The following is a 20,936-nucleotide window of genomic DNA, read 5'->3' on the forward strand; positions in this document are numbered from 1 at the left end:
GCTGCACAACTCCCTGAAACCCACACACTTTAACCAAGCTTCTCCCTCTAGACCGGCCCCCGCCTTGTATTCAAGCTACTCTTATTAAGACCTTAAGCTAATGTTTTCCTAACTAAACCTCCAAACGATGAGTCAACTCTGCTTCTCCCTTACTAGTCCATGGCCAAGTCATTGTTCCTCTCGAGTCCTTCCCTCGGGTTCCCACCTGCCACTGTGCATCTCTCTGCTCCTCTGATGGGAGGAGCAAAGTATTTTCTGGGGCTCTGCCTCCTGTCATTGTCTCTCTGAGCTCCTTTGCGGGTGTACAGGTGAGCTCTACCACATAATCTAACTTATCAGCTCAACTACCACAACATCCTTTTCTGTCCTTAAGTACAGTCTTGCCCCGTCCTGATCTGTTTAGAAAGCTCCTACGAGGATGATCTGATTTATTGCTTTCATCACAACTAACATTCTTCTTAAAAACTGTAAGTTTTCCCATCACTTCAAAGTTAATATGGCCTTCCGTGGCTTAACCTCATTCCACAAGTCACTGAGTACCAAGATGACAGCTCCTAATTACAGGCCCTGACAGCAGCTTACACTGGCTACCTTCTAAACGCAAAAATGCACAACGCTATCTTCTCTCCTGCTGAGCTTCACACCTGGGAGGAGCTTTTCGTACACATCTGGCAGCCTCTCTATCTTGCTTCCTGAAAATTCTTGCTGTGCTGCTCAAAACCATGAAAACTGTCACGCTCCTGCTGTAGCGGTATCGCTGTTTCGCATGCTGAATGATACTGTCCATTTCTTTCCATTCCCACCTGTCTACAACCATCTGTTGCCTTTTATCTTGAAAGCAGTTTGGAAAAACGCATTGTTTTTTTTTTTTTTAAACACCTGTTCTGAGCTCACTACAGTACAGCCCTAGAGTCCATAACTAAGGCTTGTAAAGTCAATAGCAACACAGAATTTTTATAGAAGACAAATACCCAGTAATTTAGCTTGTTTCAATTGTTTAAGACAAGGCTTTTGGTTAGAACAGAGTAAAGGAAGCTTAAAACCAGAACTCACCAACAATCTCATCTGGACTGCCAGGTTTAGCAGTTCTTTGACAGTCTGGATTCACACAGGTGAAGATATCAAGGTTTTCCTGATTCAAAGCAACAAGAAAGATCGGTCACAAACGTGCAGAAAAACAGACGTGCATACTTGTTGCCTACACAGTAACATTATCGAGGCACTCCATATACACAAAAAAATAAATTAATGCACAGGAGGAGAGAATGGGAATAGGATTGTGCGCACCCACAATCAGTAACAAGAATTTCTGCTCAAAACTAGGGCTCAGTACACGCGGTGGTTAAATACTTGCCCAGATACAAAGCTGAGTGCATTAGTTAATCATAGGTTAATAACCTACAGCGTGACAGAACCGAGGAAAAAGAATTACCTTCCTAGCAGACATACCAAAAAAAAAAAATCATACAGGCGTGTGAGAGATGCTAATAAAAAGTACTGTGGACAATTCTGGTTTAATTTCATGGCCCTGAGCAACCGGCTCTAGGTGTCCCTGCAGTTGGACCAGATGACCTCCAGAGGTCTCTTCTAACCTCAACTATTCTGAGATTTGAGAGGGAAAAAAAAAGGAATTCAGATCTAAACAAAAGGCTACGAAGGCAGGCTATCAGGAAGTTTTTAAATGATGTGCCTATCATTCAAAAGAACGGTAGAATAATTTAATTTAATAGAGCAAAACTAAGACAGAGGAAGTATGACTGCTGCATACAACTTTAACAGGAGTTCCTCTAGACACAGGGCATTACTTAAGCTCATGACCAAGCCACCACAGGAACAAATATACATAAAGTAGCCACCAGTTAATTCAGTCGGAAATATGAAAGGCTTCAAGTTCCTGAAAATTCTGGGAGCAGCTCGCAACCAAGGACGTATTCTAAAATGCCAGTTCAGTCAATTTATGAAAACAATTCCATTTGCCTGTAACAAATGATTAAAACTACATGATACTGGAGATTCTTTGTGAGCTCTCAAGAAAAAAAACACGTTAACAGGAATCAAAATTCGGGTGAGTGACAAACACAGGAAGCTACGCACTGCCTTTTGTTAAGCTTTCCAAGTAAATGTGTTCCCGAGCATGACGAGAAATACGATTTAGGAGCTAAGGAGAAAAAGATAAAACAGCTTAAACTGCCCAGGTGATGGAAAGCACCAGTCTTTTTGCATATTCAGTCCCCCAGTCAGAGCTTTTAGTAAGATTTGGAGTAAAAACCCAAGTCTGAAACCGCTGTTTGTAAACAGTGTCCATTCAAAAAGCAGAAGGCAATTCAGAAACTGGAGTATGAGACACGCATTTCAGCATCCCCCTGTTATCTCACATCTTCTGCAGAAGATACTTCCTCCACTCTTAAAAGATACCTGGAGCACAACTCTATCAGTAAGACATGAAGTTGTAATTAGAGAGCAAGACTGTATGTTACTTTAGACCACACTATTCTTTGGAAGGAAGTTATTTCAGTTCAGTTAAAATCACAACTAAATTACTTCCCTACGTGAAATACTCTACAAAAATGGCAAAATAAAGGAGTATTTGTTTCTGGGTTGCTGCGCACCTCAACGTCTTCCCAATGTCTTCTTTGGTATCTACGGATCTGCTCCATTTCATCCATTTTTTGCAACACAACTTCTGCAGTACTAAGATAGAAAGTTGACATGTAAGAGCAAAGTTAGGCATATATGAAAAAAATTAAACAGTACAGATAATCAATAGGACGTTTTAATATAGAATGCACAAAGCAAAAGTCATTGATACTTAGCCAAGATTTTAGACATTACCAAAAAATTAGGTGAAATCTTTATTTTTGATAGAGATTTAAGAACAAACATTTGAGGATTTGCAAACATACACTGTTTTCAGGCTTATTTTCCCCTTACTGAGCACATTTAAAATATGTATATATTTAAATGCAGGAGGAAAATAAGAATTCTGAGTATTATAATAAGACATTAGAAAGAAATTATGTCAGCTTTTAGTACTACTTAAGTTGCTGTGCACAGTAGCATTAAGTCATTTTTTGTTCACCAAGGAAAGGCTGTTTGTTCTTCTCTTCATGGTAATCTAAGTTTCATGTTGTAGAAAATAATGAAATGAAATTCTGAAGCAGAAAACAATTTTGGCTTCAGAAACAGAAATAAACCACGGACAGAAACGCAGAATCGCTAGGACTACTTCACTTTGACTGTATCAAACTGTCCTAAGTTTCTTAACCGAGCGTTACATTCGCTTTTGTAAGTATGGAACAAAAAGTTCATTAAAAGTGAAGGCACTTCTGACACTAAGAAAACTGCTGAATGGGGAAAGTTAAATCTAATGAAAGTCACAGGTAAAGTAATCGTTCGGGTTCAGAAGACACCCCAGAAACCCGCTAGGCCCATATATAAAAGACGCTCAGTATGAAGATCTCTCATCAAATGCCAATCCCAAAACTACAACCTCAGCGGCAAATTAAACCCAAAGCCTGTGATACGTGACCAGTACCAGCCACTGGTGGCCAGTAGTTACCTGTAGCAATGCATCGCAAACACGAGGGCACGTAAGGAAGTCTCGGCCTACCCCCGAATATACTGAACTCACAATGCCAGGCGCGACCGTACCTCTCTGCTGTCAAAATACAGAGCAAGTCGAGGCCAACACCATGCCATAGCACAAAGGCTTGCTAAGAAAGATCATTTTAGGAGGTCTGCAAGAAAAGACGACTTACTTTGTTATAAGTTTGTCAAACAGAATGGATGAGTTTGTAGTAGGGTAACGACTTCGTCGAACTCTGCAGCTTCGGCGCAGCTCCAGATCCCCGTTTTCTCCACGGACTCGTCTCGCAGTTTTTACATCAGCTCTGGTCCTCAGCGTTCTGGTGACTGAAATTCGGAAACGAATACAGTATTTTGAGACAGTAAAGATGGGCTTCTCTTGATTTCACCACTGCTCTTGTAAAATGTAAAGGGACAAGCAAAAAAGACACCCTGAGGTGGACTGCTTTTTCGTTAAATTCTGAATCAGAACTTGTTGTCATGACCACCACATTCCACTCACTTACCGTTCTGAACGTTTAAACTGTCTACTTAAAAGCGTGACCTGTAGAGAAACTTTTTAAAAGACTGAAAGCTAGTCTGACAAAAACACATGTGCAACTTTTGTTCCACGCAGGAGGGAAGTTTACTTCAGTTACTTCTGTCTTGAAAAAGTGAAAACAATCAACACCTTTCTCTAAGGTGTTTTCACTCCATTCATGCAAAACTGTATCTAACAGTGTTTAAAAAAACTATTACATTTTAAGTCTCTTCCTAAGATGTATGCTTTATTACCCTGTTTAAGCACGCAGCACTTTCATTTCCTGCATTAAGATCTAACAGCTCAAGGAGATAAGAACCGTTTCAAGAGAAGTACCCAAACACCAGATAACTCAAACTCTTGCTTTTTAGAAAAAAAGTCTGCTCACTGTTTACCATACAGCATCCTTTGGCACAGGCTTGTTGCTTGCACTAGCATTAAAATAGCCAAGAGGACAAGGGGAAGGCAAGAGCTACACCACTGTGGCGGTAGGATCACAGCTAAGGTTTAAGTTTGTGGTTGCCAACTCTAAGTTTGAGCTTACTAAAGGCTGACTAAGTTTGAGCTCACTAAATAACAATTTACTTTACACAGTTGGAACTTGAATTACAGCACGGGAAATGCTGTCTTTCAGGCCGCTTGCCCCCATTTGGCCCACAGCTGGGAGGACACTGCCTGCAGCTAAGAGATTTTTCCACTCATCAGCAAGTGGCCTCACTGCACCAAGCGTGCCTGGTAACTCAGCCCTGCAGTTTGGTCTCAAGTCAAACTGCTCAACTTCAGTGAGAGCTTCCAAACATCAGAAAAGTCACTGATGAGTGAAGGAGCTGATGAGTTCAGAAGGTTTGGGGCCAAATGAAATCGATGGAGTGACCAAGTGCCATCCCCTTCAGTAACCAGCATAAACAGGTATCCTAGGGAGTTACAGCCACTTACCTGCATTATATTCTTTTTTTCTGTTTGATTTCGGCTTTGTCAACTGCCTACATTAAGAAAGAGGACAGAGGAGAGAAGGGGGAAAAGAATTCTTGTATTAGACCCAACAAAAATGGGAAATTTCACCAGGTTTACAAGCCAGTGCTCCATGGTATACAAAGAGAAGCACCACATGGAGGATCCAGATCCCAAGTCTGTCGCATACCACATGCACACAGTTCTGTACGTACCCACATTTCCTAACTTGCTCACGGTGAATTCTCAAAAGTATGAGCAATAGCTCAGTGACCAAAGTGGAAAAGATACCTCGAAGGGGTTGGGAAAAACACGCATGGTTTTTAGAAAAGCAGAAGACTTTCACTGAGAAGAGGGATTCTAGTTTTAAGGTACTGGTACCAACATCAGCATACTCATAAGACTTTGCTGATTTTAGCTGAAGGTTTATCAGGCCATGGCTCACTGGACACGCTTTCACTCTTGCTTTTCAATCTATAAATTGAACAGAGATTGAATGTATAGAAATACAATACCTTGAAAAGTGTCCTCTGTTGACATTTTCACTCAATATTGCCATACTTTCCTCAAAGTTGGAGCCTGAACATCGCAGGATGCTTTTTCTCATTGATCTTAAACAGTGTCCATTGAAACATTCAATACTGCCAGAAGAATAATCCTATGAAAAGAAGGAAATATGAATGTATTTATGTGAACCACGTAGATTCACATAAAGAAATTCTGCCTCACGCAAGTTTAGTTAACCCTCCCGACTTGGCAGTGGGGTAGACACTGAACCACTGCTGTGCTCAAGAAAAAAAAAAAAAAAAAAAAAAACAAAAAAAAAGAAAAATCAGCTTTCAAAACTAAGGCTCCCCTCTCCCCACCATTTTCTTGTGGATAACTTACGCTTAATACCTTGGCAAAAAGATATCGCAGCAAAACCTTTCACATAAACTTAGTATTTCATGAAAAAAACAACAACAAAAAAAACTTTAAATTCATTTAGTCAGAGGAACAGTCAAGCTTGACATTATACATCCTAGAATTAAAATCTAGTTAAGAGTTTTTCTCCCATCTCCAGACCTTGCTAAATATGTTTATTGGGAGCTCTGTCAAAAAAAGAGCAAGGCTCGTTATATCAAAGCTTACAACCCTTCTTACTACTGTTGACCTTTGTCATACTGCTGCTCCTACAAGGATGACTACTATCATTTTTAGTACAGGAGGGAAGCAGTGATAACCCTGAGGGGGGGCTCGTTCTGTTTACAAAATGAAGTTTCATTAAGAGTACATCAAACCAAATTTCACTCTAAAGTCAGAAAATAGATAAGATTCTTCTACTCCTCGGCACCAACTTTACTAAGAGCTTAGTTAGCGTTTGCTCAAGAGAATGGCAAAGGCATGAAGAAGTTAGAGGAGGGCACTGGTAAGGGCACGTGGGAGAGCGCCTTTCTTCCTCCTGTTCTCTGTGCTGATGGAAAGGGGCCTCACGAGATGCTTGCCCTAGCACGTGTTTGAATCCAGGCACCCGAAACAACTTTTAAAGACATTTTTTGTTTCTCAGATCCAGCAGAGATGTAACAAGACCTGAAGCTTAAGGAGAGCCAGCCTGGTCTGTCACAGCGATGTTTAACGTTTCTCCTCTGGGAGGCTTAAGAAAGAAATCAAGTTTTAATAAACCTTTGCTGCCTCTTAGGATTTTCCCTGTGTGTTTATTTGCACACCGTGCCCCCCAAGCTGAAATGCAAGGCCAAGAGCTGCCGGCTGCCCCGAGCACACCGGTCGGCTCTGACTGCCTCGGTTTGAGCTCTGGCCAAAGGCACGCGGGGACCGGGACGGTTCGGGTGGTGCGCAGGGTGGGCTGCCTGGGCAGCCCCGCACACGCAGCCCGCTTCTGGAAGCAAGCCCCCAGACAAAATGTCATTCCCTGACACAAATGGAGCGCGCCTCCAGTCCACAAAGCACGAGGGGAATGGAGAAAGAATCCAGCTCCGATGTCATTCTTGAAAATCACCCTGAGCTTGTTTGGGGAAAGCTAAACTCCAGATTGAAAGAAGAAACACTTACAGAATGTCAGTGTGGATATTAGTGGGGAAAAAAAAGTGGAATACCTCGGGAAATCTCTGTACATACAGTTATGCATTTGTTTGTTGACTTCTCTGCAACAAGCCCAGTGCCATGTACTTGTGTTATTCTTTATCAGCTCTCCTTTTACCTTCACCTTGCCTCAAACGAGGGCACAGCCAAAGCAGGAACAATGGACATTGCTAACTCTGACCGTCCTCTGCTCCTATGAAGGTGTCCCCAAGTCAGTGAGACAGCAGACACTGAGAAGCGCTATGTTAACTGCAGCAAGCTGCCAGAAGGGCAGAACTAGCTCCTATCAGCCATACACGGCTGAAAAAATGCACTCAAGTGAAATTCAGCAGAAGCAAGTGGCTAAACCAGAACAACAAAGAAACTGGAGGGAGGAATTTCGTGAAGTAGTTCGTATTTTGAAAGTTACTTTCCTCCTACTATGGGAAGCTATCAGCAATTGCTTCTAAAAAGTTAGCTGTTGGGTGTCTCTAAGGAAGTAAGCAGATGCCCAGGTGCCATTCAAACAGATAAGTGTGTTTAGGCTACGAGGCTGGGAGCTCTGGTGCCGAGTCCCTACACAGATGACTCAGGAAGGCTCAGCACAGGAAAGGGCCACTTTCCACTTTCCCCAAACAAAAAGGGAACTCTGGAGCACACGGGTGTCAAGCACAGATCACAACAAAACGACCTCGTTTGGCCTCAGGAATTAATTACACCAGGGTTGTAAAGCTGCAGATGCACAGCCTCCAGAGGGACAGCAGCCGCTTACAGTCTGCCACGGGTCTCCTTGGGACTGGAAACTTGGGAGAGGACAAAGCCATCAGATTCCAGTTTACCTTAGACTTTCTGCTGTATGCTCCTTAACCTAGATGGATGAAATATGCTGAGTAACTGGAGGTAAACGGCTCGCTGATATTGGGGAAACTGCAAAAGCTGCTACAGCCAAGTCTTTGCGCACCAGAAAGCTAGGGAAGAGACATTAGGACTTGAACATGCAGCTAGCAGCAGGATCACCATCTGTCATCTAGGGCACTTCTACATGTCTCCGCAATTTGAGTGCTTCAGCAAAGCCTGGCTGTCCTACAAACGAAGCAAGAATGACTCTATGCCTCGAAGCATGGGAAGTTCTGCAAAGAGGGGAAAAACACAAAGAAAGAAACCAAAACAAACAAAAAAAACGTTACAACCCATTTCAAAATAGGGATTCTGCTTTCACTTCAGTGAAAACTTTATATTTAACTTCCTCATTCCTGTTCCCACAACGAAAGCGGGCCAGCTGTTTTCTCTGCCTGACTTTGTATAGCCCTCCCTCACGTGCCACAGGCCGCTCAAGTCCTTGCAGGCTTTGACAACTGTTTCTCGTGTACACTGCAAAAGCAAAGCCGAGATCTTTACACAGCCTCCAGTGGCTGCTTGCAAAAAGACACCCCAAGAACTTCTTCCTTCTTAGTTCAGCAGTCTTGAAAAGAGGACAGGGAAGAGAAAAAGCAACACAAAACCCCAACCTGAATCCAAACAACTGAAGATCTGGGGCACTGAAAACATCACTTGGAGGCAGGGCTCGCCCCGGGAGCTGTGAGGGGGTTCCGCTCTGCCTTGGCTTGCCTTGGGAAGAGCAGAGCGTTACCTCTGGAGAGCTGCCAACTCCTCCAGGTGATGCTGAGCAGGGATGGGAGCAGCAAGACGGAGCTGGGAGCGGTGTGGATGGAATACCAGAAGGCCTCTGCGGCCACGCAGGTTGCCCTTAAGAGCGAATTAGGGTTTTCCCTAACACCGCCAAAAGCTTAAGGAAAGTTGTAGCCGTATTGCGCCCCACAAGTAAGTGTTTTTATTTAAGCACTAATTAACGCTGATTCTCAGCGCTGGTCTCCGAGCCCCCGCAGCATCCCCCGCGTGCACCTGCCCACGGGGCCGCCTGACAGGCGCCTGAGGGCGGCGGGGCTGAGGGGGGAGGGGGCGGAAAGGAACCCCCTCAGCGCCCGCAGCCCCCAAAGCTCGCTCGGAGGGAACCCCGCGGGAACTCACGGCCGGGGCTGCTCTCTCCCTGCTCGTCCTCCTGCCGCCGGGCTGCAGCGAGAGGAACTCGGAGCTCACGTCCATGGCGGCCAGGGGCGGCCGGCGGCTCCCGGCATTGCGCCTCAGCACCACCATGGCGCCGGCGGAGGGAGGCGCGGGGGCGGCGCCCACTGAGGCGGCTGAGGAGGCGCCGTGCACCTCTGCGGATCCCTCCGCCCCACACGGAGCCCGCCATCTCCCTCCTCTCCCCTTTCTTCCTCCTCTCCTTTCCTTCCTCCATCCCGCCGCCGCCCGGCTCCCCCCCCTCACGGAGACCGGCCCTCGCCCGCCCTTTTCCTTTGGAACTTTTTTTTTTTTTAAACTTTCCGGCGGAAGGTTACACGCGGAGGGCCGCCGCACTGTTTGAGACTTTTGGCGGGCGGGAAGCGGCGCGTGCCGCCCCCTCACATGGGCGCCGCCTCCTCACGGGCTCCGCGCCCGCCCTGAGGCGGCGCCGCGGCTCCCCAAGGAGCCCGGCCCCGCAGTCGCGTCCCCTCACGGAAACCTTCCCCCGAGCATGGCGGGGCCGGCTGAGGATCGGTACCGGCCGGCGGTGCCTCCCCGAGCCGCCTGCGCCTACACCGGCTGCTACTGGTAAGGGAGGCGCCACAAAATGGCGGCCGGCGCCTGACCGGAGGCCGGCGGCGCTCTGAGGGGGGAGCTGGAAACGGAGCTAAAGCTTCCCCCCGGGAGACCTTCCCGACCCGGTTTGGGTTGCTGGAGGTGAAGGTGAAAGGGGGATTGAAAAGAAAACGGCACCGTCGACGGTTGTGTTTTGCAGTGAGGAAAACGTGTGGAAGCTGTGCGACTACATCAGGGGTCAGGGGGAGTATCCTTTGGAGGAGTTCTACGCGGTTTTCATATCCAACGAGAGGAGGATGGTGAGTGGGTGAGTTGTGCGCTCCGTGGGGCCGGGGATGGTAAACTACAGCCAGGGGCAGGTGAGAGCTGGCCCCAGGCCTTTTAACTACAGCCTGGGGTAAATGAGACTTGGCCCCAGGCCCTCCTGCAGCAGCTCGGTGGGCTCGGAGGCGTGCAGGCAATGCCACCTGGGAGTACGAGGAATTTCATTTGTTTCTGGCCTCCAGACCCCACGCAGCATTTGCTCCAAGTTAGACATCAAGGCAACACCAGAACCTGAGAAACAGTAAAAGCAAACAGCTAGAACTGCCACGCCACAATAGAGCCCTGCTCTCTCCTCTGGACGCCCCAAGGATAACATAAGGGGAACAAAAGGTTCGTGGCATTCTTCTGAAACTTAAATGAAGTTACTCTAAAACAACAGAGCAGGACAAACATTGATTATAATTAAAGGTTGGGCTAGATGATCTTAGAGGTCTTTTCCAACCATTCAAATTCTATGATCGTCCTTATCTGACGCACTTGGATTGTGGGAAAAAAGAGTCATGGTGTCCCTACGGGCTGTGGGGCCATTCTTCCCTGTCATCCATCAGTTTAGTGGAATGATTATATGGTCCAGAATAGCATCCAGCTTCATCCTTCTGAAAGATAGAAACTGGAGCAGGTTTTCTGACAGCAGCACTGATATAAGCTGATGAAACAGAGAGTTCAGCAAAGAACTTACTCAACCTGAAACTAATCTCTGTAAGTCAGAAGTGGTTTATGCCAAATTACTTAACTTTCAGATCCCACTGTGGAAACAGAAGTCAGGGCATGGAGATGAACCTGTCGTCTGGGTAAGGCATTCTGTTCTTTTTTTCTCAGTATTCAAGTGCATGCTTCTGCAGTTGAGATCTGCAGGATAAGATGTGGGCAGCATTAGGCACCTCTGCTGCAATGAACTTAGGTTTCTGTTCCCTCTGAGCATCAGGAAGCACTCTCACTGTGCAGCGGGCTGGGCTCTGGCACAGGTTGTCCGGGGTGCTTGTGGAGTCCCCCTCTTCAGAGATGTCCGAAAGCTGCAGCCTGCAGTGGGTTGGACCAGATGACCTCTGGAAGTCCCTTCCAACCTCAGCCTTCCTGTAGCTCTGTATTAGTGTTTATTATTCTTCTGCAGCAGCCTAAATCCAGTCCTCCTTTTATTGTTCACAGGAAAATAACAGTGAGATGGCCCATAAAACCGACAGGTGACAAAGCTTAGTTAGCATCGGTAAGAGTGCACAACAATTATGTGAAAATTACTGTCTGGATTTGTTGGGGGCCCGCCAGCTTTGTAGGACATTAAATAGATGTCTTGTAAGAAGCTGATGGATGAAAATATCCATATAGGTCTGACATGGGATTGAAAAATGTAAGGCATACGTGTCTTCAGGTGCCAGCATGTATGTAAGCTGTTCCAGTGTCTTTGGCATGTCATTTGATTGACTATACTTCAGTAGTTGCTACTACAGAATTCCTTTAAAAGATGTGTAGTTATGGTTATATCATATGGGGAAAAAAAATAATGTCGTGTGGCAATTTGTTTCAGAAATTGTGTTTAAAAAAAAAAATCTATGAATTTCTCAAATTCTGTAATTGCAGAATCATTTTCTGGAAAAATATCAGTGTGTTTATGTTGTAAAAAAAGGCTTGGTTTAAAAAGAGGTCCAAGCGTTATCAAGATGATCTGAGAAGGAGTAGGAGTTAACTGGTAACAACTACCTTCAATTTAATTTTGTAAAACTGCAGTGTAAGTAACTAATACTGAAAATAGTAACTCGAGTTTCTCCAAACCCCCACCGTACCTATGCTTCTTGCATGTTAAGGAATAAAAGATGTGGTGTTAGGACTAGCGTACGCTTCAGGTTAGCTGCCCAGGCTGAAATCAAAGAAGGGTACAAAAGAATGGGGAGAATACCAAGGTGTACCAAAAGGCACGAGGGCTGAGGCAGGCATTAGGAAACCTCTCTCCTGGTGCTGGAACATCACAGGCCTGATACCTGAGCGGTAGGAAGCAGGATTTAAAGAAGAGGAGCTGTAGCCTCAGCTTTTAGGAGGCTTTTTTTCTACTCCCTTTGCCAGTTTCTGATTAACAACTGTTCAGCTCATGACAATTACCGTTCTTCCCAGGACTACCACGTTATCCTACTTCATGTTTCCAGTGGGGAGCAGAACTTCATTTATGATCTTGACACAGTGCTGCCGTTCCCGTGTCCTTTTGACGTGTACAGCAGGGAGGCCTTTAGGCTGGATGACAGCCTTCACCCCGAATTTCACAGGTGGGGACAAAAAAAGATGAAGACCGCGAATGTTATTTCACAAAGTCCAAGTTGAAGTTCACTCTGTGGATATACAGTGATAGAAGTCTTTTGTTATGCTCCAAGAAACTAAATGCACTGCATTATTTTTCTAAAGCTCTTTAGTTGCCGTTGTTTAATTATCAATTAATCATTGTTTTGATCATCTGTGATCAAAAGCCCTTCCTTGCTGTAGTTTATTCTTAACTGGCCAGCTGCTTGGCTCAGTATTTCTGAGTGAAGTATTTAAGTTAAGGCTCTCTGGGAGGAAGAAAGGGCTCTTGTCCAGAGTGACTAATGCAGCATTACATAAATATATCTTCTGATATATCTTCGCATTATTGTTCAGGAAAATCCGAATGATACGAGCAGATTTGTACCTGAAGACGTTTGCTTCAGACAGATCTCACATGAAAGATGCAAATGGCGAATGGCAGAAACCTCCTCCCTCGTACCCCTGCATTGAAACAGCAGGTAAGCCGGCAGAACTCCTTTTTCCAGAGTTGAATGATTTAGTTAGTGGTGGGCGCAATAAATAAAAGTGCTTTTAGACACGTATGCGGAAGTGTATCCAGCTGGCTTAGTGTGTCAGGAAGAAATGGGGCTCTGCAGTGCTTGCCTTTTCCGAACATACAAAGTGTAGCATGCCTCCTGGCAGCTGCCATTGCCGTTACCAGACACGAACTACTGATCTTCAGAAACTGAGCAGAGAGTAAGAGGTATGAAATGCTGTTCCCCCATTGCTAATGCGGAGCTGAAACAGAGGCCAAGCAGCCTGCTTAGGGTCAGAAAGGGAATTTTTAACACGGCGATTACCACGCTTCAGCGGGCAGGTTCCATCTTGCCAGAGCACGTTATTTTGACAGGACCAAGTTCTCTGGTTCAGCTGGGTGCGGTCAGTTTGCCTGCGTGAGTTGTTTGAGGTTTCTCTACCAGGTGAGTGGACTGAAGGATGCTTCGAAAGCAAGCAGCAAGCTGCAAATTTTTCCCAAAGCCCTGAGTGGTTTAGGTAATAGCCTGGGGTCCGAGCAGAGAAATGGAGAGCTACCATCTCTTCCAGTCTGCACAGCTTCTTAAACCATTTTTATCACATGGCATTTCAGCTTACTCTAACCATGTGTTTGGCAGGCTGGCTAATGTTTGCTGTGTGTTTGTTCTCTCGTTTTCTTCCCAGATGGAGAAAAGTGCGGTGAAGTTTTGTTTCGGTAGAGTTTGTTGTTGCTGTGCATGTTTGGTTTTGCTGCTTTTTTAATCATATGATAATACTGTGTGCTTCTGTTAGAGAAGGTGGGGTCGAAGGAACACTGTTCGTGTTTAGAGCCAAGTTTTTTGTGGTTTTAAGCTGCAGGTGAGTTAATTCGCAGTCTTTGTATTGCCTTCTAAGAAAGTTTGGTGTTTCACACGGGTGTAAATGAGTTATGAGTGGGGGCAGGAGCACAGGTACACCAATCTCAGCCAACCTCCAGATTGTCTTTGGGATGTTGGCAGGTATCTAAAGATACAGAGACTCTCATCGCTCCTGTACTTCATTCCTTAGCCTGTGCCTTGCCAGGCTGGAAGGAGCATCCCCGAGATATCCAGTGCAGATCCTGCTCAAAGCAGGTGTAATTGGACTGAGGGGCTTCAGGACTCTGTCCGGTCTAGCCTGGAACAACTCCAGGGACGGAGGTTGCACCACCTCTCTAGGTACAGTGTTCCAGTATTTAATCCCAGGCATGAATTAAAGACAATTCCTGGTATGTAATCAGAATTTCCTGTGTTCCCGCTCGAGTGCTTTGCTTCTTGTCCTGTTGCCAGACACCTGGAAGGCTCTGAGTGCATCTGTGGTGACGTGCTGTCATCCGGGCAGTCACCGGAGTGTTGCAGAGGAAGGTAACTGGTTACCCTGCGCCCACCCAGGGTGGAAGATCACTGACTGGGTAGCTTCGAGATTTGGGTCAGAACAGGAGGAGACTGTCAGATCGAGGACATCTCGTTCAGGCTGCCTTTCACTCAGCGCGAGTTTCTCAGGCTTTGTTTTTGTTTTTCCTTTCCTTGGGATACCTTGGAACAGTGTGTGCTTCAGTGGGTGCCATGCCAGCAGCCAGTGAGGAGCCCAGGGGTGGCTGCTGGGGAACGAGCACGTGGTAACTTTGGGCTGAATCCAGGTCCTGTGCTCCGGTGGTGCAGGTCGCAGATCGACAGGCCTTCTGCAGGCCAGTGTGCAGATTTAGAAAGCATCACACGCGAAAAGGAGGTGGTAATTCTCTCCCTTTAGACACTGGTAATTTCCAGCACGGTTTTATCAGGCATAAAGCACCTGACTTTAAACTCGATAGAAAGCCGGGCGGCTGACCTTTGGTTAGCGTAAAGGAGCCTGGGACATAAATGTTCATCCGTACCAAATGCCTTCACAGGTAACTGTTTCCTCCCCACTTAGAGTACTCTCCTTTCCATGTGAACTTGTGTTTGTCTAAGATTAAATTGCTCGCTTCTTGTGTTAGAGGTGACTGCAATTTAGCAGCTGGCAGAACTGGCCATGTATATTGTAGTGCCCATTTATTTGTGAGGCACATCGAGATCAGAACATTATATGACTCCTTGCTATTATATTGCTGTCATTTAGAGCAGCCAAAGTCATAAGCTCTTGAGAAGATGATTACAAAAGGTGATCAGGTACAAGGACTTACATTATGTCTATTTGCTCTGTCTCTGATGTTAAACAAATGCTTGAAGACTAAAAAAATACAATAAATACATATATTTTTATAAATGTATGAGCATTGTACTGTTAAAAAGAAATGAGCCCCTGAACTTGGGGTATTTAAAGATAATCAGCACTCTGGTCCTGCTGCGTGTTAAAGGATGTTACACTCAGCATACCTTGCTTCTCTTATCCCGTGGGGTTTTAAAGCTTTTAGTAAACTTTAAGAAGACAGGAGGTTTTGTTCTTGATACTGAAATATCGCCTCTTCCAGGGCAGAGCAGCTGCTGAGCCCAAATAGAGCGCTTTGGGCAAGGAAATTCTGTAGCATCTAAGTCAAATGTAGGCTGAATAGGGTAATGTAAATACCCACTGTGGTGCTGGGATGAGACACTGGGACCAGCGATGCCTTTTTATGAAGTATGCCAGGAAGTGTTTTAATGATTGTGAAATTCCTTTCGGAATTGAAGCAATAAACCTATCAGGAACCAATGAAGCAATTTTTTTTCCTAATACTAACTCAGAAGGAATAATTCTTGTGTTGGAATAAGTCTCGTGTTGGCAGTGCTCTGGCCTCTGTTCCTCTGCTGTGGCTGCTCGGAGGAGCTGGGTGCCCTAACCGAGGAGCTGGGTGCATCCTGCTTTTTTACGCAAAACAAACAAGGTAGGATTTGAGGCGTGGATTCACCATTCTAAAGCTGGCTAGCCCAGCCTGGGTTTTTCTTTTAAGTCTTCCTTCTACAAATGAATGAGGGTTGATTCTGCGTAGTTTGAGTCCCGATGAGATGAGCCCTCCTTGCTGCAAGCCTGTGTACAATCCAGCTTGCACGCTGCGTTTCACATTACTCAGGCCTTACTGCTTCGATACAACTGGTAGCACCAGCTCTTACCGCTGAAAAGCCTCAGTTTGATTTTCAGTTCTCGCCAGGTGTTTGGCAGCACACAGACAGGATGGATTTGTTCTCTTTATTATTATTACAATCCCTAGAAGCCATAAATTACGGGCTTGTTATTTTTGAAGAATGCGAGTAGGACAGCTGAGGAGCTGTGGAGGTGCCGTGTGTGATGTATTTATGTAACAGGCAGCTGCTACACAGGGCAGGCAGATGTCTGCAGTTCCTTTCTGTACCTTCTTCACAAGGTAGTGGAAGGATCCTAGCAAAAGGGAAAAAAGACTGATACAGATCAAAGTAGCTCATGTGCACTATAACCTGATCCTCGTCTGAAAATAAAACTGTCAAGTTAGGTCCTCACTTCGTGAGCTTTTGAGTAAGTAAAGAATCAAGTAGGATGGAGATAAGTATACAACTACCCTTAGTTATTTAGTATTTGAGGTATTTAAAGGAAGCCTGGAAGAATTTAAACACTCTGAGGAGCCTTGGAGACTTGGTTTCCAATCGCTCAGCTCCAGCAGGACTTTGGCAGCTGTCCTTGCGCAGAGTTCATCCAAGGTCTGTGAGCCAAACCGAGGCTCGGCTGAAACATCGCTCCCTGACTCCTGCTGGCAGACGCCACAGGTACCATGGCTGATAATGCCATTGGACAGTTCACAGCCTTTTATTTTGTCCCTGCTCAGGGCAAAAGTCTCAGACTTGATCAAAAAGAAATAGATAGACGCAAGAATCTCAGGATGCACCAGGTAGGCCTCATGGGCTGTAAAAACAAAGTGAGTTTGGGCAAAGAGGAAGCCTTAGCTCTGTGCGTGCCCAAATGCAGACAAGTGTAACACCTACAGCACCTGAGGAGGACTGTGAGCGTGTTGTAAATCTTAAAAATAAACAGCAGATTTTTATTATTATTGTCTGTCGGTTTTCATCTGCTTCAGAAAAAGGCTTTTGTGGTGTTCTCCTGCATTTTTGCTGAGCTGTTGCCTGAAGCTGTAAGGTCTCGCATAACGTGCACAGCCTTCAGATGTAACACACGAGTAGTAAGGATGACATGGGGGGACTTTTATCTCCTGAACAGAGTGAAATGGGAGAGCTCTTCTGTGTTTTCCTAGGGGTAATTACCCAGCTGTCCTACTGCTTCAGTGCCACCTAGTGACTGGTCCTTAGACCATCTGCTCTTCACGGGATGGTTCTCGTTGGCTTGTTACAACAGGTTTTGCTCTCATTAAACTTCTGATGCACTGTGTTAATGCCCTGCCACCACCCTTCTGAATGTCAGAGAATATTTCACTTCCTACAGACAGTGTGACAGCAGCTTCCAAGTTGCTAACAGCAGCAGCTGTGTTTGTGACTCTACTGGAACAATCCCCCTTGGGCTTCTTCACCATTCACAGAACACTTTAATTAAATTATTCTTCTGCTATGCTCGGTGCACATAAAGCAGGAAACTTATTTATCTTTCAAATCTTAAACTACATGAGTAATCACGTTAATTGTGAAATAAAAGCATCTGGGAGGAAAAGACAAACTGGGAACTGGAAAACAAGCTTACCAGGCTACCTGCAAGCTGGAACCGTTAGCCTCTGTTGATTGTTCTGGAGTTACAACAGCAAGCTGCTGGGCTTGTGCTATTTTAAATCCCCACACAGTCGAGTAGAAAGTGGCCTTGTGCTGGCACTCGTGGCAGCAGTAGGACCGTGCTTGACTGGAGAGTTTTTGATGTGCGTGCCCAAACAGGCTGGCAAGGAGAAGGTCGAGTTAGGGGACGGACCTTGCAAGCAGTGAGAGCTGGGGCTCAGAAAATCACAAAGCTGTGCCGCAGTGTAGATGTGGTGCAAACAAGAGGGCTGCAGGGGCTGGGCGTTGGCTGGGACTGCAGGGTATGGGATTCCCAGAAGTTGTCTTCCCTTCCTCGCTTACGCTGTCTGTAATGGTAAGCCTAATTACACAGGCTTTTTGCAGGTGAAGCAAATTCCATTTCTAATCTGTCCATTAGAGCCCACTCTAGTTTGGTTTTTAATCCTTAAATGTGCACAGGAATCACCCGTGTTAAATAAATAGAGCAGAAAAGCTGTAGCAGTAAACCCATGGGCTCCCCCACTCTGTTTTTTAAACTGAATCTCTTCCAGTTTTCTTTTTAACGTCTATTAGAAAAGATTATTTGCACAGATCGTCAGTGAGAACATAACAACAACAAACCCACAGATCGTTATTAGAGCTGAATAGGCTCAGGAGTCGAAAATCTCTGATCAGTATGGTGCTGAGTCAGCAGCTTGCACTAGGCCAGCTCCAGAAAAAAGAGACACGAGGTGCCTAAACCCCAAGCCACAGACCAGCAAGTTCTGCTGAGCAGTGTGGGATCCGCAGCTGGGGCAGAATGGTTTCTGCCTCTCCTGCGGGGAGAGGCCAAACTCCTTGCTTTTCTCTTGAAAACACGGCAATTAACCTTTCCCTCTCTGACGACCTGAAGCGGTTCAGGAGACAAAAAGAAAAAAAAAAAAAAAAAAGCGTTTGCCCCCAGCTGAGGTTTGTGCCCTCTCAGCCTGAGCCTCCCTCCAGGCTCCCGGCTGGGCCGTGTCAGAGGTTTCTCCCTGCCTTGCGGGGCTGGGCCAGCGTGCAGCAAAGACAGTTTGGGGCTGGAAGGAAAGAAAGCACCAGCGTAAGCAGCCTGGGGAGTAACAAACTCTGGGTTTGCCAAGAGGCTTCTGAAAGATGCCAGGCAGCTCCCTGTTGTGGCTGCTGCTGTGGCCGGTCCGTTTTTGTCGCTGCAGAAGCTCCCTGGCTCGGCTGGCTGCGGGGGAACAGCTCCCCTGCCTCGAGCAGCCGGGTTTGTGCAAGGGCAGGGACTGCGAGGCACCTGGTGCTTCGCAGCTCCCTGTTTGGGTTGTTGTCTGCACTCCAGTTCTCTGATGCTCCTCAACTCTTCCAGGCTGCTGTTGCAGGGAAAAATAAAATCTTATGCACGCTGTTCCTAAAGACTAATGAGGCTTACCGATCAGGTAATGGGATTACTGCCGTGGGCAGAAGGGGGGGGTTCAGGACAAACGCCACATTGCAGGCGCTGGAAATAGAGGTTCTGGTAGCACCGTCCGGTCTGCGGAGTTGTTGGGCTGCTGCTCAGCAAGCGTGCTATGAACTGCTTTGAGTTAAACTTTCAAATGTTTTTTTTTTTTTCTTGGGCTTTTCATAATAGCTGTATGTGCTACAGAAGCTGAATCAGGAACTCTGACGTTTTGCTTCTCTTCCCTTTTTTTTTTAGACTCCAAGATGAACTTGGATGATTTCATCAGTATGAATCCCAAAGTGGGCTGGGGCTCAGTGCTCCCCTTATCGGACTTTGTGCGTCGGTTTGGCAGACTGACTAATTACAGCTACTCCTTGAAAGGACAGTGAAGTAAACAAAGAAGTTCGTTCTGCTGCAGTTGTCAGTCGGTTTGATTTGTTTTGCTGCTCTTACATTGTATTTATGAATGGTTTACATTCCTTTATATGGAATAAACGTTTGGGCAAACAGAATACCCAATGTACCCTGAACTGAATAAAGTCTTTTATTTTTATTACTTAAGAGTGAACTTGTTTTTTTTTTCTAATACGTCAAATCAGAGGTTGACATCCCACCATAAACGGATTGCTTTGCCACCTACTATGCCCGCATTGAGAAGAGCGTTTAAACGCTGTAAGAAAAGCTTTGGGAAAAAATAAACTACTGAACGAGGTAGCTCGTACTGCTAACTGCTGCCGCGTTTTTATAGGGAGCTAAACTGAGAGAAAGAAGTGAAGGTTTTTTTCTTCCCTTTAGCTCCTTGAGCCAGCTTGCCAGGAGGTCAGGCAGCTGCTGTTGGTGGCATAAGGACAGCGGCAGGAACACCCGGCTGGGGGGAAGGGGACGTGCAGGACTGCCCCATGGAAGGACCGAGACTACAGCAAACGTTTGTGACGCGTTTCAGTCTTGGCGAGGAAAAGCACGGTAAAGGTGTTAAGTGTAAATGGCTTGTTTTATCTGGGTGTACAGAAAAATATAAAAATTTAAAAGATAATGTAAGGTAATATGGCCAGGGGTGGGTCCCAGTGGAGCAGCTGGAGCTGGCTCTGATCTGCCATGGGGCAGCTGCTGGGCTCTGCTCACAGAGGCCACCCCCTGCAGCTCCCCCCACTACCAAACCCTTGCCACATAAACCCAGCACCTGGGCGTTGCTCAGCGGAGCCGTTAAGCTGTTGCAGGACATCAGGTTTTCGTCCCTCCAGACATGAGTTTGCCTCTTGGTTAAACTCGTGAGCTACCATCCTGACCTGGTTCCTGGCGGCTGAAATCCGCGGCACGCTCCCTTTAGTGAGGCTCAGATACGAGAATTTGCCAAGTTCAGTCTGATTTCAGGATGAAGGCTGTTAAGGAGAACAGAGACAACCATTATTCGGAATGTACAAGTTAAAAATCAACATGAAGAAACATTCCTTTCTCTCTTTAATCACTCTCTAGCTTCTCCTTTCCCACAGAGAAGTCCTCCCGACTTTCTGTTGTCCACTATTATTACAGTATTTATGTGCTGAGAGTCCCTGTGTGGTGGCTTTTTGGACTTTCTGAACCCTTGAGTTAGGCATTGAAAAAACAGAAGAAAGTTCCTCGCAGTCCTGCTTTCTCCTGGCTTGTGTGTGCTGGTGGTCACTGGAAATTCTCTAGCACGTTCGCTGCTGGAAATGTGTGAGCCCTGACGGCCTTACATCCGCGCTGGGGGCACCCTGTCCCACAGCTAGGTCCTCTCACTTCCCCCAAACTGCGGATGCAGTAAGCTGCGACGGGATAGAAGACCCACGCCTGTCCTGCCTCGTTCTCCTCTGCTGCTTCTTTTTCATTAAGAATATCATTTATTCAATCCAACCTCTTTTATTTGCCTGTTTGGGACCTTAGGGGAAAAAAAGCTCTTTTTTTCTGACATGCGTTTTCTTGGTGCATATCTGCGTTTCTGCAGGTCTGTCTCGTGGAAATAAAATTTTTCGGTTGGCCAGCAGAGAGAGCAGTC

At 46.0% G+C, this 20,936-nt stretch overlaps 2 protein-coding genes across 6 annotated transcripts in view; one reads left to right on the forward strand and one right to left on the reverse strand.

Moving 5' to 3' along the window:
* Positions 1 to 9,404, reverse strand: part of ATAD2 (ATPase family AAA domain containing 2) — a 32,460-nt gene extending 23,056 nt beyond the window's left edge. The window contains exons 1-7 of one of the 3 annotated variants that reach the window (XM_048048770.2): positions 9,143 to 9,271; positions 7,954 to 8,244; positions 5,572 to 5,714; positions 5,042 to 5,088; positions 3,759 to 3,912; positions 2,610 to 2,691; positions 1,054 to 1,132 (exon numbers count right to left, since the gene is read on the reverse strand). In XM_048048770.2, the coding sequence (XP_047904727.1) occupies positions 1,054 to 1,132; positions 2,610 to 2,691; positions 3,759 to 3,912; positions 5,042 to 5,088; positions 5,572 to 5,663 (454 nt within the window). In that variant the 5' untranslated portion in view covers positions 5,664 to 5,714; positions 7,954 to 8,244; positions 9,143 to 9,271. Of the gene's footprint in view, positions 1 to 1,053; positions 1,133 to 2,609; positions 2,692 to 3,758; positions 3,913 to 5,041; positions 5,089 to 5,571; positions 5,715 to 7,953; positions 8,245 to 9,142 lie in introns of all 3 variants that reach the window. The other 2 variants (XM_048048765.2, XM_048048756.2) reach the window with 2 other exon arrangements.
* A 134-nt stretch (positions 9,405 to 9,538) lies between these two features.
* On the forward strand, positions 9,539 to 19,478 carry NTAQ1 (N-terminal glutamine amidase 1). 3 transcript variants are annotated; one of them, XM_048048800.2, is made up of 6 exons: positions 9,539 to 9,766; positions 9,954 to 10,053; positions 10,819 to 10,869; positions 12,182 to 12,330; positions 12,698 to 12,822; positions 19,178 to 19,478. In XM_048048800.2, exons 1-6 carry the CDS (start codon positions 9,690 to 9,692, stop codon positions 19,309 to 19,311), a joined length of 636 nt encoding a protein of 211 aa, XP_047904757.2. In that variant the 5' UTR covers positions 9,539 to 9,689; the 3' UTR covers positions 19,312 to 19,478. The 3 variants fall into 3 exon arrangements, with proteins under 3 accessions (XP_047904757.2, XP_047904772.2, XP_066846820.1); XM_048048815.2 differs by having other exon boundaries at positions 13,523 to 19,241; XM_066990719.1 differs by lacking the exon at positions 10,819 to 10,869.
* Positions 19,479 to 20,936: the final 1,458 nt, after the last annotated feature.

The sequence above is a fragment of the Anser cygnoides genome, chromosome 2 (genome assembly GCF_040182565.1).
Source record: "Anser cygnoides isolate HZ-2024a breed goose chromosome 2, Taihu_goose_T2T_genome, whole genome shotgun sequence".
NCBI classification, from domain to species: Eukaryota; Metazoa; Chordata; class Aves; order Anseriformes; family Anatidae; genus Anser; species Anser cygnoides.